Consider the following 17,308-nt stretch of genomic DNA (forward strand, 5'->3'; position numbering starts at 1 on the left):
ATGGATGAACAAAGAGGAGGACTGGAATAACATGACAAGATACATCACGTGTAAGGTGCCTTGTTTTGACTTGTACTGTTTTGTTTATTTTGAGCTCTGTGCACTGGCATTTCTTTTCTTTTTTTTCCCACTTTTGTTTTGTCTTGAAAGTTTTGTTTTGTTTTGATTTGACTGATAAAGTATAAGAAAGGGGTGGGCCCGGAAAAGTTCTTTACTTCATCCTACGCCCTTTTCCAACATGGTCCAGTTATTACTTGTGCTGGTACAGAGAGTTTGTAAAATATGTTCACTATTATTTCCATTTGTTCTTGTATTCCTGCCTGTGTATTTTATTTTGTTATTTTAGCATGTTTGAAATAAAATCAATCCGATTCTGAAACACGACAGAAACTATGTGCACATTCAGCCGAAGATGCTAAGTAGGTGAAATACAGAAGGAAAGGTATAATTCCTGCAACGTCGTGCTCCTACATGCCATTTAGTGAGTTAATTAACAGGAAAACAGCCTCTAGTCATTATTGGCATGTTTTAGACTCGGTTCATGTGCTTCCCCTCCTCTTTTGCCTAGCTTAAGGTAACTCCCATAGATGGGCCCCATGGAGGACAGTGGCAACAAGGAGATAAGACTTCCATTATTCCAGACCACGGCGACAGCAGGACGTGGAGAAGAGGGGGAAAAGGAGGAAGATAGAATGGCTAGAACAGATGTGAGTTTTAATGGGGGGGGGGCGGGGCAGAGGAAGCCCTTGTCTGTATGTCTCTTCTCAAAGACATAGTTCAACACTGTCTCTCTCACACATGGTCATGTACCAGGTACAGCCAGGGTCGTCTGCAGGCTGGTACAGAGGACCTGGAAACGGTCATGCTGGTGGAGGAATCAGCTGGAGGGACGCTGAGCCCCATAGAGCAGCTGGGAGTACATCAGATTCAGGAGTGGGTGTGTGTGTGGGGGGGGGGGGAGTGAGCTACTGGAATGGACCAACGCTCTCAACTTTGACGAGTAAGACGCCCCCTGCTGGAGAATCAAATAATGTGCAGCTCCTTGTTCCTTCCAGTGTGAATGAATACATTGCGGCTGTACTCCTGAAGCTGTGCACTGCAGCAGCTTAAGTGATAGTTACATGTTTGTGGTAATGTTTCCCCTCTGTACTTCTATTTGGATGAATCCATGTTACTGCATTTTATCTCTGCAGCCACCTGACTGCAGAACATTTGGGCTTCAGCCATTCCTCCAAATGCTGCAAAGGTGAAAACACTTATTCTGTCAGAAATTCACTCAGTGTCCAGGCATTATTTCAAGTTTACTTTTCCATGTCTTGAGCACGACAGACAAGGTTAGTATAGCGCAATACTGCCACCTGCTGGTCAAGGAAAGACTAACAGGGGAATCTTTTAAGCAGAACTAGTCTCATCTAATAGAAGTCTGCCTCACAGAGTTCTTAAGATGTTGCTTACACCCAGTGGCGGATCTAGAGATTTTTTCCTGGGGTGGCAAGACTGTGTCCCAGAGGTGGCAGCTGCCACCCCGTAGATCCGCGCCTGCTTACACTTTGCTTTTATCTGATCTGTGCTCCACTCCTACAACACCCACAGTGGACATCCTCCTCCACCTTCTCATTCTCCCTGTTCTGTCTGCTTTACACTCTCACTTGCTTGCATCATCGCTCATCCTTACATCCTCCCACCATCTCGCTCCTCTTTCTCTGTCATCCTCCTTTTCCCCCACCTACAGGTATTCCCTCATCACCATCCAGGCCGGATCTGTTTGGTTATTTACGGCCGGGTGAGGACAGCAGTCAGGCGGTCGCCTCCAGCATCATCAGGCGGACAACACGCTTATGTGCCCCGCATGTGTGCGTAAAGAACAGAACACAATAAAACGGAATATAACAGCCTACTTCTATGCTGACTGTAAAGCTTTATAACGTTTATCACTGTTCATTCTTAAGTCAAGTTCCGTGTTCTTGACAGGTTGGAACACTTCGTGTCTGTCATGGAGCACAAACCACTGGAATTACACTCCAGTAAAACAAATGAAGCAAATTAAAGTCGAAAACGTCTCTGCAAATAAGTTACTTGAAGACGCAGCGGTTGTGCTATTAGCAAGATTTGTAATAAGTCAAGTCAATTTTATTTGTATAGCTCGATATCACAAATTACAAATTTGCCTCAAGGGGCAATAATAATAATAATAATATCACTTAATGGATCAATCAGAAACCCAGAATCCAGCTATCAGTCTTTGGCTCTATCAGTCCAAACTTGAGTGAGACTAAATAAACTTTTCTAGAAAATAATCTTGAACATCTTTACGGTCACCCTTGAACAATACTTGGGTAAACCAGCCATTCTCAACCGGTGGGCCGCGGCCCACCGGTTGAATGAAAATATTTGTCAAGTTGCGATTTCACGTCTAATTACACAATACCTAAATGGCCCAGGGATTTGTGTTAATATATGTTTTTAATTAAAACACGCAACCTTTTTTAAATTAATAATGAAAATAACCGCGCATGACTCGAACGTCATCAGTTAGCGACAACCGTTTTGTCGCCGTTAGTTCCGGCGTGTGAAGGAGAGCGCAAGCGAGCGCTTGTATTTTATTTCGACTACAGCAAAACGATTTTAAAGAGGGAAAGGTGATGGAGGCGAGACTTCTGCAGCAGTGTAAACTACCAATAAGACACGTTAGCCCCTAGCTAACGGGTCTGACCCTTTAGCCGAGCGGTTAGTGATGTCGCCTTGTGGTGCAGTACACCCCGTATCGAATCCCGCACCGGGCAAACAAATAACCGGTTACAATGGTGGCAGCGGTGGGATCCGGAAGTGCGCAGATCCTCAGAAGTCTCTTTGGAGCGCGGGAATAACAAAGCGCGAGGGCGCACTTCCGGGAGAGGGTGACGACTGTAAACTAGTAACAAGACACGTTAGCCCCTAGATAACGGGTCTGACCCTTTAGCCGAGCGGTTAGTGATGTCGCCTTGTAGTGCAGTACACCCCGGATCGAATCCCGCACCGGGCAAGAAAATAACCGGTTACAGCAGCTAAGAAAGATACCGAAGCGTGCGGTCAGAAAACACGACCCTCAATACGTTTGGGTTCACAATGGCGGGTACAGCGACGCAGAGCCGAAAGCACCATGTGTGAAACGTGGTGAAGTCCTCTCAAACGACTCATTAAAACCGCCAAAGCTGCAGAGACACTTGTAAACTACTAGCAAGACACGTTAGCCCCTAGCTAGCGGGTCTGACCCTTTAGCCGAGCGGTTAGCGACGTCGCCTTGTGGTGCAGTACACCCCGGATCGAATCCCGCACCGGGCAAGAAAATAACCGGTTACACACTTAAGCGCAAAACACCCCGGATGTGTTGGAAAACCAAAAGAATGTCCCCAAACGAGGCGAGACGGGCTTCAAGCGCAACAGAAAGCCGTAAGTGCGCTATAACAAGGCAACCAAACGCTGTTCTGAAGGCTAGTTACCTTACCTGGTGGCTGCTCGTGCAGCTCGTAGCGAGACAGACAGGTGTGCCGTAGCAGAGGATCTGGTCTGGCCCAGCGCCGCGGACGCGACTCAGTGAATTGTTGAGATGAGCGATGACGTCGAAAGCCAACCTCTGGAGGGAAGGAAGGCAAGCCCACACTTTGCCATACAGTTGGACGAGTCCACGGACGTTAGCAACGCGGCTTAATTGCTGGGGGTTTTTTTGTGAGATACAGCCGGGACGGTCATTTTCCCCAAGATCTACTTTTTTTGCAGAGAGCTTCCCACCAGAACCACGGCGGACGAACGCTTCCGCTGCCTTGATCATTGCGTCACTGAAAAAGGGGACTGGATTGGAAACATTGTATCGGTGTCTTTTTGGATCGATCTAAACAATCTCATAAATAACAAAATTGACTCTTCTTGTAAACTGAACATCCATCATGTTTTATTTGGTCTGTCACAAAACGAGGAAATAAGTTCAGAAAAAATGTGTATTATCAACCTTCTATTAATATTTGCTAAATTTCATAGTCATTGTACCAAATTTGCACACACCAGCGTCCAAACGTTAGTGTATTCAAAGCACTTCTTTCATCCTATTTAGGATCTTTAAAAGAAGGTATGAATCCTAAAGCCAGCAAAACCAGAAGACTATGTGAAGCATATAATTTAACTTAAATCCTGTATCTCGAGCTTTTTTATGGATATGTAAATCTTAATTGTGAAATAATTTATATTTTTGTAACTACTTTTTGTCCTATTGTGACGTAATATTCTCTTGTTTATATGTTTTGTTCAATAAAAAAAAAACATTGTATCGGTGTCTGCACGGACGGCGCTGCGTCGACGACAGGATACGTCGTGGTGTTATCAAGCAAATCCAGCAGAGGGCACCGGAGGCGAAGTGGACGCGTTGTTTCTTACGTCGGGAAAATCTGGCTACGAAGAAGACGTCACCCGAGCTGCATGACGTCATGAATGTGGCTGTGAAAACTGTCACCTATATTAAAAAAAAACGCAGTCAACTCGAGATGCTTTGCTGCTCTGTGTGAGAGGACGGATGCAGATCACGTGCAACTCTTGCGTCACAGTGAAGTAAGGTGGCTTTCAAGAGGACGTGTGCTTAATCGCCTGTTTGAACTGAGGAAAGAAGTGCATGCATTTCTTGATGAGAAGCAGTCCCCTCTGACAGCATTACATCGATGGTGACTTCTGTGCAAAACTAGCCTGTTTATCAGACATATCTGATCAGTTGAATCAGCTGAATATGTCAATGCAAGGAAGAAACAGCACCGTGTTTTTGGTTTCAGGCAAAATTGAGGGGTTCAAGAAAAAAAAATCATCCTCTGGAACAGGAGAGTCCAAGAGGGACGAATGGATATGTTCCCACGCCTAAGTGAAACTTTGGAAGGTTCTCCTCCTGTTAACATTTCCAATGTTGTCACCCAGCATTTAACTCAGTTGTCAAATAAATTTTCAGATTACTTCCCAGAAGACCCTCGGAATGGAAATCTTTGGGTTTCAGACCCGTTCTCGGTGGATCCTGCGTCTGAAGACATGGCCGTCTACTGTGTTGGAAAAACAGCTGATGGAACTTTCAGCTGACAGCAGCCTGAAGCTTCACCTCACACACGTTGACCTCGCTTCATTCTGGATATTGGCTGCCAGTGAATATCCCTCTCTGTCACAACAGGCAATCAAATTTCTGTTGCCTTTCACCACCACATACCTGTGTGAGTCAGGGTTTTCCATTGTGACTGTCACAAAATCAAAGGCTAGGAACAGACTGCAAGTAACGTTGAATGCTACTCTGCGAATCAGCCTCTCAGCCATCCCGCCCCGGCTTGATCTGACCATTTCTCAGAAACAACCCCAAGTATCTCACTGAGGGCAAGTAGAATATTTAATTCAATCATTGCAACTGACAGTGACATAGCAATCGTTTACAGGTCAGAATACCCCTTTATTTATTCTTCTAAGGTTTTACATTTATTTCTGTATGTGGGCCCTGACTGCCTTGACACATACCCAAGTGGGCCTTGAGTTACAAAAGGTTGAGAACCCCTGGGGTAAACGTTTAGAAGAAGCCGCAGCTCCAGTATCATGTGCCATGTATGCAATGGGCTCCCATAATGTTCCCACAGTGATATACAAAACGTCTTTGTGCTTACTTTTCAAAATGAATATGTTTCGCAATCAGATGGTTTTTAACATACACAAATTTTTGGAAAAACGAGGGGGCACCCGGATTTGAACCGGGGACCTCTTGATCTGCAGTCAAATGCTCTACCACTGAGCTATACCCCCGAGCCACAACAGAATCATGATGCAAACCGTATTTAATAAGAATTCTACGAGCGTCTCAAATAATTTTTACCTTTTATCAGATATGATTGTTTAAAAAGGGCACAATAAACATTGTCAAGCAGCCTTTTCTGTATTTTGTGGGAAAATGTACATTATAGCGTTGCGCAGCCTCTGCCGGATGTCGTCACATTTCCGCTTCAAACCGGAAGTGTAAGTAAACGCCGGAGGGAAAGCGGAAAAGACTGATCGACAATGGTACGGCTGCAGTTTTGTTTTTTTGTGGGCACTCTTAAAATTATTTCCAAAAACGTTTATCAGCCAGCGGTTGTGCTTACGTGTTGGTCTGTGGCTCATAGAGTGCTTTGGGTAGCGTAATCCTTTTTACGTCGGTCTGCCAGTTATCTTGTAAGGTTGCTGTGAATTTGATTAGTCACCCGAGTCAAAGCTAGGTAGCGCGTAGCATTAGCCGAGCTTGCTAGTGCCTCTAATGTGACTCTTCAGTCTACAGCGGCAAACACGTTAGGACATCTACCGTACATTTGCATACGGGATTCACCATTTGGCGTAGACGTTTATCCAGGTGACTTGCGAGAGTCAGCATCAACAATTAGAAGATAAACTCGAGTGTCACCCGCTGCCATCGTAGACCACTAACCTACATGGCAAAGACAGAACCAGAGTAATAGGATATGTAGTAGTAGCAGTAGTGGTAGTGGTAGTAGCAGTAGAGGTAGTAGTAGTAGTGGTAGTAGTAGTAGTGGTGGTGGTGGTAGTAGTGGTAGCAGATTTGGCAAAGTGTGAGTCATGTCAAGTGTACTTATTCTAAGTTTGGTAGTAGTAGTAGTGGTAGTAGTAGTAGTAGTAGTGGTAGCAGATTTGCTTCATAATAATCCTACTATAGGCAAAGTGTGAGTCATGTCAAGTGCACTTATTCTAAGTTTGCCTCAGATCACCAAAAGGCGGAGAATGGGACAATCAAAGCACATATAGAGTCACACCGCCACATATCAGCATAACAGCCAAACATCGGCATAAGAGTGATAAACAATAAGTAAACGATAAACAGTACACCGGTAGGGTGGATTTGAATCTTAATGTGAGTTCGTTTTATAATGTGTAATTTGATTGAGAAATGCTGACTGGGGTCTTGCTTTTTTTGTGTTCTCAGAATACTCGAGGATTTCGCTCCCAGCTGAAAGACAGCGTACCGGTGGCGGGCTTGTGCCCACAGGGGGCTTACGGTGTCCAGGACACTCTCCGTAGCGGGTGAGACATTGGGCACACAGTTTAATACATTTTCTGTTTCAATTGTTGAAGCACATCGATGTGTTTGTACCATGGGTAAATAGAAACCAGGCCAAAATCAGCATGAAATGTTATCTGACAGTGATGCTGCCATCTTTTACAATCAATTAATTAAAGCAGCAAACTTACGTAAAGCCAAGAGGATGCTGGGCAATGGGTACTTTTGACAGTCTCAGCTGACCTTTATTACCAAATGAATGTGAATATGATTAAACGTTCCCTCCTCCGTCTGTTTTTGGTGAACTTTCCTGACAGCTTTACCAGTGTTAAGAATGAGCTCCTTCCAAGTCATCCACTGGAGCTGTCGGAAAAAAATGTAAGTAAGTGCTCTTTAGCCGTGCGTAAGCTATTATATTGGTTTCAGTTTCTTCATAATCTACGTGACCCAATAAGAGAATAGAATATGTTGCATACGTTGCCTTCCAATAAATAAAGTTTGTCAAGTTATGATACTTTCTCAGCTCTTAATTATATTTCTGCAATGCTGTTAAGAAGAGTTACTTTCGTTGCTATAAATAGTAAATCAATAAATAATGCTACACAATAAATAGAACACTTTAAATGGAAGATCCCTATTCCCACCCACCCACCCACCCTGTGATCGGCGATTTGTATCGTCCAATTCTGATTCCAGTAATTGGTGATCGGCCCCTAAAACCCGGATCGGAGCATCCCTAATTGTCAAGAGATATAGTATTACACTAACCAATTTAACACCGAGACAGAGAAAGATTTGTTTATTCCCACATCATGGAAGACATAAATGCAGGACCCATGAATGACTGTCTATCCCTGTGTGCAGTTCCAGCTAAACCGGGATAAGATGGACTTCTCCTCACTTAGAAACATCCAGGGGCTCCACGCTCCACTCAAACTCCAGATGGAGTATAAGGCAGCAAGACAGGTAGGTACACATATGCAGCAAATTAATTTTATATTACTTTGGAAGTATCTAGATTTTTTTTTCTCATCACTTTCATCCCGCTTGAGCTTTTCATCCCCGCGACTATGAGAGCAGGATAAGCGGTTTGGATAATGGAATGGGATGGAATGATCTGTTCATGCCTTTCACTACTTCCCTGAGCACCCCTGATGGCTGTTATATTCTTGTTTGCTCCTTTATTTTTTCCCTTAAATTCATCCCCAACCACTTCACTCTGTCAACTTTCGCCTTTTATTTACCACCCCTTTTTCATCTATTCTCAATGGAATTCCATTCTGTTTTCGCTGTGGTTTTGTGCTGTTCTACCTTCTCTCATTCTACCTCCTTCCTCCATTCTTCTCTCCATGCCCTCCTTCTCTTCCACCCCTGCAGATCCAGCGTCTGCCGTTCTTGCAGAGCTCCCACCTGGCCTTGGACACGCTCCGAGGGAACGATGAGTGCATTGGCTTTGAGGACATCCTTAATGGTGAGACAGAAAAGCACTCGGAACTCGAGGCTGTATCGCTTCACTGTCTGGTCTGCACCTCGGTTTGTTTTTTTTCGGACGGTCAATTGTGTCAGGCTTGTATTTAACCGAGAAACAAACACCTGGCATCTGAACGAATGTGTTTTAATGTGATTTCCTTTCTTTTTCTAAATATTTCCAACTTTCATCACAAATATAGAATAGAAAATGTCTTGATGCATGCTCAATAATCCAGGAATAGAAACCCCAGAAAGTTGAACTTTCTGAGATAGAAAAGAAATGACTGGCAAGTCAGGGACTTGCTGATTCTTTTCATAACCTTGAAAAAAATGTTAAAGAAAACGCATGATTAACTCAATGCCTAGATACCTGCAAAATATCTTCGACATGTTCCTTTTTAAATGCTGGCATCTTATTAATGTGCCTCTCTAATAATTTCTTTCCAGTTCCTTAATGATAAAAGTTGATAAAGTTATTCCCTTGTTTGTTGTTTGTCGATGCTGATTTGGTGCAGTCTACACTGAATACAACTGATTACATTGCTGGCACTTAGTTTGTAACAGTTTGCTGTTTGCCCCTATAAATATGGATCCAGTTAGTTGGTTTAACAGCTAAATCTTAAGAGTGTGGTAAGTTAAGCTGTACTGCAATAATGTGTAAAAAGCTGTTTTTAAAATTTTCAAAGATTGGCTGTGGAAATAATCAGACATGTAGGCCTAGAGTGTGTTGATGTCCTAATCCACTGCCACGTGCTCTGTCTACCTTGCAGATCCCGCACAGACCGAGGTGATGGGCGAACCGCACATGATGGTGGAGCACAAACTGGGACTACTGTAAAAGAGGAACGATACATGTATTCAGTCACATTTTTATTTAAGTGGTGATTTGTCTGCTCCCTTTTGTTCATTTGGTAAATACACTAACTCAGGTCATGGAAAAGCAATGAAACTAACTTTTATTTGGACAGATAAGAAAAGCAAGAGCTAAATGTTAAATTTTGTTTCAAAATCCAATGACTCGACATCGTGGTAAGTGACAAGTGACATGGATCTCCAAGACTGAGTCTGGTGACTTTCATTTGAACTAATGATCCTCATTGGGGACAGACGGCATATAGAGTGCTTCTTTTGTATGATGGATTCCCCCGTTTCTAATAAACTTCATTAAAGTAATAATTATGTGAATTTATCTGACTGGTCATTAATTACAGGTTTAACTGTAACGGCTTTGGCACATTTTAGCAATAAAAATGTTTCAAAAATGACAATAATAGGTGAGGTAAAGATGTACGTGGCTTCAAAACACTGTTCACAAAGTCCAGAAATAATTCATTACGTGAATTAAACTGGGTCATATAACAGGTAAATTAAAAAACAACAACATTAGAATAAGACTAACGGTAGCAGTACTTCAGATGCTGTTTGCTCAATGGCACCTTTTTAAAATGTATAACGGTGTGGTGCGTATTAATGCTGCACACTGTGGGTTCAATTCAACAAATTCAAAGTCTACAATTTTGACTAGAAAATGTAACATAAATGTGACAGTATAACAGCAGTTAGTAAGGGCCGAGGGTCCGGCCACGGCTACGTTCAATACTTATCTGGGCATGTTGCTGCCCCCCCCCCACCACCACCACCACCTAAAGTAGATGCTAATTGTGTGTCAGTGGTCAGGCTCGTGTGTCCATAACAACTCCATGAGCAGACCTCATCACAGTGTAATGAGAGAGACTTGAATGATGGCTGAAGAACAACATTCTCAACTCTCTTGACTTCAAAGATGATTCTTATTCTGTTACATCCAAATAGTCAATTACATTAATTCATGAATTGGTGTATACTCACGTGTCTTAATTGCAAAACTATCACAAGCATAAAATTGTATCATAGAGAACATGCTCCATTTTCATATACTCATACACATTTCTTCAAGAACAACATAACTGACCCCCCCCCAAAAAAACTCCCAAAACCCCCAAAACAGGTGATGTTGGCAGTCCTGCTGATGTAAATAAACAAAAGCTAGTCGAGGCCGGCGGTGAGGGAGGGGAGAGAAGTAACGTAGAGGTTCTGTAACTCACTGTAGCAATCAATTGAAAGCTCACCGCCATCGGACCAGCCGGTATGAAAACGCTGTCCACGGGGTATATATAGTACCACGCTGGCCTGGGAATCTAACAGAGGGGTTTTAACTACCGAAAACTTCAACCATGACATTTTCCCATATCCACTTACAACGCAGATAGCTGCAACTGCAACAAAAACGATTTTATCGTTTTATCCGGCGAAATAATTTGCATTGAATATAGCGTTTGCCAGCCGCAAAGCATGCTGGGAAAGGCTCCCTGACCCAGCGGTGAACGCTCAGTGTATTTCATGTACTTCGGAGCGGATGGTAATTAAGCCAACAGGCATCGTCAACACAAGGTAATTAAGACAACAGGCATCGTCAACACAACAACGCCGTGTAACATTTTGATCGTCAGAGAACAATTCTGCTGTTACCACCGCTGCCTGGAGACAGGCAAACATATTTGCAGGGTGCGAAATGTACACCAAATATTGTAATGCCAAATATTGAATAGGTGCGGATCTACACAAGTTATAGTATAATGCATCGGAAAAAAATATACGGTGTTAAGTTTTATTGAGGATAAAAAGAGACTATTTTCAACATGCTCAGCATAGTAGACGCTCCAGATTGTCGCACCTGCGCACGACGTACGGAAGCGCACATGCGCAGTAAATTACCGACGTCTGAGCTACGTCAAGCAAACCAACCAGGGCAGTTGTGTGACTAGAACAGGTACACATGCACATGTTGCACAAAGGCTACGCATTCCGGCCATGAGACAGCCTGGGGGCGTGGAGAGGGAGAAACTAATTATGACTATTTCCTGTCATTAGGTTTTATTACTTATTATTACTATTATTACTATTAAACTGTGCAATAACACCTGTACATTTGGCACTTGCAAAAAAAAGCTGCAAATGTGTCTATTTGTATTTGCATTTGTATTTTGACTATTTGCATATATTTTTTTTTTGTGCCACTGGGGAGTTGAACTTAATTTCGTTGTACAGCTGTGCAATGACAAATAAAGGCATTCATTCATATACTCAAACATATTTCTTCATCTTTCTGTTATCATCTCCCAGCCTGCCTTACCGACACGTCCCGCTAGGGAAGTTGTGTCTGTCCACCTGGGAGCCTGCTGCACAGTGTTCAGTTTCCAAGCATGCTTCTGAAGACAAAAGATTAAAAATCACAGTTCCGTCAGAGCCCAGCAGCGGTGTGTATCGTGCATAATGAGCATGCACGCACAGGCCCAACAAGGAATCGCAATAAAATGACGAGTCTGCCAAACTTTAGCAGCCAAAGAGCACAGAATATTTCTTGTCAAACCCTTTTCCATTTGAAAAACGCAATTTTAATACACACAAATTCTCTTGAGATCATTTTGGTTTTCACAAGCTGATGTTCCGACCAGACTGACTGAATATGCGCACAGCGGTGCTGACGTAGTTCCGGTAAAACCTCTGCCAGCTTGTTCACTTCCGCTCTGCTTCCTCTTGCCGTACTTTTTTGTTGTTGTTAACAACTCTTTACTAACGCAAAACCCCTTAAGTACAATCTGTGAAAATACACGTGTCTGTTACAATACATGCTGTACTTGCTGCAAGTGCAGTTATACATTAAAACATACTTTTTATGAACAATAAATTAGTGAACTTTTGTTATAAAGGAGAATACATTAGTACAGTGGGAAAAATATGAATGATGTATGAACTGGTTATAAGAATGGGGAAAAAAATGAACCAAAAAAAATAACCCCACAGTTGTTATGCACTAATGTGTAAATCAAAATGCGTAGCCAAATCATTACTAATCTCACTTTACTCATTTAAAATAACAGGGAGCACAGAACGTGTGTGAAAGAAGTGACAGAACTCACAATGCAATACAGTTTCTGTGAATCCCAGTACATATTTTTACACACTAGGGTTATGTATTGGGGTATCATGCGAAATATATATTTAATGTAGCCTCTAACAGTATTCAAGTCATAGCAGTGATATGATTCACAGAAACTTTATTGATTTGACGAACAGGAACCTGTCTCATGAACCAGTCTGCACTGAACCTGCAGGATAACTTTCCCTTACGCACAAAGGGATTTGTCATTAAAGGGGCGTACTCTTATAGCCAAGGCTGAGGGAACATCCAGGCTTATATATACTGCTTCATCTGTATTGTTGGATGACAAAACTGCTAATGCCACTGATAAAATATTGATTAATTTTCGAAGGAAAACTCGAGTCCACTATATCAGGAAATCTGTAGTTGTCAACTCTATTAAGAATGCTGGTTTAGATTTTCTGGACTTTTCTTCTATGAATTATACTCTGCAGATTAACTGGTTGAAGTACTTCTTGTCTCACAGCTCATCCCTGTGGAACATTATCTCGAGAACAGTCTTCAGTAAGGCTGGGGGTCTTCCCTTCTGGTTAATGTGTAATTATCAAATTGACAAAACTCCCTCTGAAACTATCTGCCTATCATAAGCAAGCCTTACTGGCGTGGGAGTTGATTTACAAGCACAACTTTTCTCCACGCCTTTACTTTAAATGGAATAACTGCAATGTTTTATACAAGCACAAGAGTATTTTCTTTAGTAACTGGTTTGATAGAAATATTTTATTGGTAGGACAGCTGCTGAACTCTCAAGGTTATCTCATGGCATATGATGAGTTTCTTGTACATTTTAATTTTCCTGTAACACCCAAAGCATTTGCTATAGTGATGGCAGCGACCCCCAGTGGTTCAATTTCCTTACTGCAAGTTACTCAATATCCTTCCTCCGTTATTCCTTTGGTACATCCAAATGAAACAATGTGTGGAAGGGTTTGCTTCACTGAAGCCATAAAAACAACAAGGCAGTCCGTAGTCTTTCTCATAGGGAGTTGACCACTTTTCCATTTGTTGTAGCTTACTGGTCCCAGTTTGATCAGAATATTCCACGGGGGGGGGGGTGGAGTTGGACATTATCTTATAGATATCTTCTCACAAACAAAGTAAAGGAGGTTTCCTTTTAAATTATTCACAGGCGTTATCCAGTTAAGCAATCTCTTTCTAAATATGTGAGAGACATAAATACATCATCCCCGTTTAGTTCTCTCCATCCAGAAACAATGCCACATATATTTTGGCAAGACATATCAATGTTCATTGGGGAGGAGCTATTGGACGACTTTGAGTTAGTTTATAAATATATTCTGTTTGGTTTTCATACTCAGGATAAGAATTTGGGGGGGTTGCTTTTATGATTCTCTTTCTGACAAAATTTCACATTCATGAATGCAAGTTTTGTAAAAGGACTCCTCTTTACAGTGTTTTCACAGGACTTGGAACATTACATGGGCACAATATCTATAAGTTACAATAAGAAGGCTGTTAAAACAATGACTTTATTTAATGACCTTTTGCTATGGGAACAGAATTGATAGCCTTGCTGGGTATATTACGTTTATTTTCCTTATGTTATTGTGTCTATTTTTCAGCCCCTGGCATTTATGATCTTGATTGTTCTTATAATGTTTGTAAGTTCATAAATGTGGCTGTTAAATTAAAAACAAACTTTCCCTTACGCTCAAACTGTGAGGCTTTTGGCTTGTCCTCGTGGATCTACAGCAGCCAGCCCTAATGGAAAGTTCTGCTGCTGAATCCCTGTTTGAAACTGAGACTGACAATGACGTTAGGAAATGTTTAACCGTGGTTGACACAGAAAAGTTAGCAGTAACTTATCACTACGCTAGCACTGGCTAATACAAAAACATGCTAGGTGCTAACATTACACGCCCGGATCTTACCTTGGTATTTGCGGATGTAGCTTGAAACATAAGGTCTGAAGCCCTGCTCTGTTTCGGCAACTGACGTACGGCATGCTTCTTGGATAACGCGACTAACGTCGCTACCCGTGAGTTTGGGTAGATCTTGAAGAGACCGAGTGAAACGCGCCTTCGGTTCGCTGTAGTTGTCGGTTGTCCGTATAACTTCCGGCGCTGCCCGGAAATGATCGAGCTGGCCGAGATGGAACGCGATAGAGAGTGTGCCGTATATATCTCTGTGGAGTGTGCACCCACAGACACAATTGGCCGTGTCTTGGTGTCCTGGTCGCTACACTAGCGCCTCCTCTGGTCGGTCGGGGCGCCCCCCCCCCCGGAACGGCAGAGAGGGGGTGGAGCAGCGACCGGGACGGCTCAAAATGTGCCAGACACAATTGGGGAGAATAAGGGGGAGGGGGTTAAAAAAAAGAGAAAGAGTGTGTGCATAGTTTCCGCCGGAGAAAAGTAGTGGAGAGGCTTTGTACAGAATTCCGTCTGGCGCTTTATGCAGTGCTCTGTGTGGCCAGTAGGGGGAGGGGGCGCTGACTGTGAAATTATCGTAGTGCCGCAGGATAACTGAGCGGCTGCCTTCTGTCAGTTGGCGCTAGACATGGCGGGCAGGACAGCAGTGAGGAAATTCTGTGTACGTCCGTGACGAATGTAAGCCTATTGTAACGTGCATGGATAAGGAGACACGCTGGCCGCCGGCTGGCGGATCTGCTCCTTTAGTCGAGCGGTTAGCGATGCCTCCTGCGGTGCGGACGACACGGGTTCGCGTCCCGGCCGCGGCACTTCCTGTGGTTGCGTTGTCCCCTGAATTCGCTACAATATGTTCTCAGTCGTTTGTGCTAAGTTGACCATGCCGTTCTTGTTGTTATACGTTAGCGATAGCAACATGCTCAGAGATCATCGATAGATAGATCGATCGATCGATCGATAGAAGTTATGACGCGTGTTCAGCAAGTTCCTGTTTCTGCCGTTAATGGCTCGTTAAGCTAGCATGCTAGCTGGAACTGTAGTTAGGTGGGTGAGGTGGACGGCAGCTGACTGTGTGTGAGTGATGTTTCGTGTATATTGCAGTGCTGTGTTTAAAGGAAAGAGACTGTGGTGACCTTCAAGCCTTATTTCCCAAATGTGCGATATGGTCAGCTCTGCTAATGTGCTAGTGGAGTATATTAAGGAGTTATTGTTGTGGGATCATATGCCGATGTGAAGCCATGCATGGTTGTTTGTATTTTCAGATACCACTCATATCCACATACGTTGTGCCTCTCTTCGAGTGCCTAGATAAAGTTTACAAACTATTGTCTGCTTCCATGTCCGCGCCGTAATCAGAGCCCCACTGTGGATGGATATCCAGCTGTGACACCAGCTGCTCACACCCAGTGTAACAAGCATATTTACAATAGGCTTCACTTTGTAGATCACCAACATTACATGCATGCAATCTATTGCAATAGGTCAAAGGTCAGGGGCACCGGCAGGTTAAAAATATTCCACCAGTGTGAAGTGAAGATATAAGAGCTGGAGACAGAAGAGAGGAAATATTTTTTCACGTCAGCGTAGGATTTCTTTATTCCAGTTTGGTAATTCACATATTTCTAAGGATTATATGCTATTCAGGGCGGCACTGTGGCGCAGTGGTTAGCCCGGTGGCCTCACAGCAAGAAGGTCCTGGGTTCGAGCCCTGGGGTAGTCTGACCTTGGGGGTCGTCCCGGGTCGTCCTCTGTGTGGAGTTTGCTTGTTCTCCCTGTGTCTGGGTGGGTTTCCTCCGGGGGCTCCGGTTTCCTCCCACAGTCCAAAGACATGTAGGTCAGGTGAATACTAACGTACTAAATTGTCCGTGTGTGTGTGTGTGTGTGTGTGTGTGTGTGTGTGTGTGTGTGTGTGTGTGTGTGTGTGTGTGTGTGTGTGTGTGTGTGTGTGTACATACACACAGGGTGTTGTGATGCGTCTAGTGCAGCAGTGTGTAGTTGGAGGGAAGGTGCATGTGTTCTTCCAACCCGCTTGTGTCCTTCCTGCCCTTAGCTTGCTGCCGCTGGCTAGCCTTTGTGGCGAATAGGGCAGCATGCTAGCGTGTAAGCCTTCCCTTGCCAGTACATAGCCTCTCCTTCACCAAGACTCCTGCCAGGCCTCCCCGTGGCCACACGTGGTAACTGGGGTCTTGCGGCCCCAGGCTAACTTGGCAGGGGATCTCGGAGCAGCAGTGGGCCCCAGAGATATGGTGTGCAGGCCCACCCTGGTGGACACGCCCTGGCACCTATCAACCACTGCCCCGCTGCCTTGTGGGTGAGTCTGGGAAGACATAAGGCTAAGGGAGCTCACCCCAACAGAAAAGCAAGCCGTGGCGGCACGCTTCGAGGCGGTTTCCGAAAAACTGGATTTCCGGCAGCCCCCTGCAGTTGTGTGGAGGTGCCGGTCGTCTAGGGATCCCCCTTGCCATCGGAACCATCTCCTCTACAATCAAGTCATGTGGCGTTGGGAGAAGCGCACCCCCCATGCCACTTTAAAAACCATCTCTGCGCAGGTATCTTCTGCTATCTGAGTCCTCAAAGGACCCACAAATAGAAGAAGATGGTCATCATCAGGCACGATGGACAACCAGCAAGTGTGTGTGTGTGTGTGTGTGTGTGTGTGTGGGCCCTGTGATGGCAAGCCGGCCTTTTCAGGGTGTCTCCCCGGCTGCCGCCCAAAGACTGCTGGGATAAGCAGAATGGATGGATGGATATGTGCTATTCAAAAACTCCTAATTATACGTAGGTTAAAGACTGATCAGGCTCAAACAAAACGTCTAACATTTATTGTCAGTAAAGCAGTTGTTACATGAGTGCTGGTTTCCTGATTTTTACCACAGGACAGTCAGAAGTTGTATCAAATGACAGGGTCAAACCCTTTTTATGGACCGGAGACATAAC

The 17,308-nt window shown here is 43.9% G+C and overlaps 1 protein-coding gene, 1 long non-coding RNA gene and 1 other non-coding gene across 3 annotated transcripts; 2 read left to right on the forward strand and 1 right to left on the reverse strand.

Annotated features, from left to right (window-relative positions):
* The first annotated feature begins 981 nt into the window (after nucleotides 1-981).
* Nucleotides 982-1,885, forward strand: LOC130129549 (uncharacterized). Its single transcript, XR_008812072.1, has 3 exons — nucleotides 982-1,000; nucleotides 1,194-1,246; nucleotides 1,733-1,885. It is a non-coding gene; the product is annotated as an uncharacterized LOC130129549 (long non-coding RNA).
* Nucleotides 1,886-5,718: 3,833 nt separating this feature from the next.
* Nucleotides 5,719-5,790, reverse strand: trnac-gca (transfer RNA cysteine (anticodon GCA)). The gene has a single exon. It is a non-coding gene; the product is annotated as a tRNA-Cys (tRNA).
* A 215-nt stretch (nucleotides 5,791-6,005) lies between these two features.
* On the forward strand, nucleotides 6,006-9,679 carry pomp (proteasome maturation protein). Its single transcript, XM_056299657.1, has 6 exons — nucleotides 6,006-6,045; nucleotides 6,959-7,056; nucleotides 7,351-7,411; nucleotides 7,898-7,999; nucleotides 8,411-8,504; nucleotides 9,274-9,679. The coding sequence occupies exons 1-6, from the start codon at nucleotides 6,043-6,045 to the stop codon at nucleotides 9,339-9,341; spliced, it is 426 nt and encodes a 141-aa protein (XP_056155632.1). The 5' UTR covers nucleotides 6,006-6,042; the 3' UTR covers nucleotides 9,342-9,679.
* Nucleotides 9,680-17,308: the final 7,629 nt, after the last annotated feature.

The sequence above is a fragment of the Lampris incognitus genome, chromosome 19 (genome assembly GCF_029633865.1).
Source record: "Lampris incognitus isolate fLamInc1 chromosome 19, fLamInc1.hap2, whole genome shotgun sequence".
Taxonomy (NCBI): domain Eukaryota; kingdom Metazoa; phylum Chordata; class Actinopteri; order Lampriformes; family Lampridae; genus Lampris; species Lampris incognitus.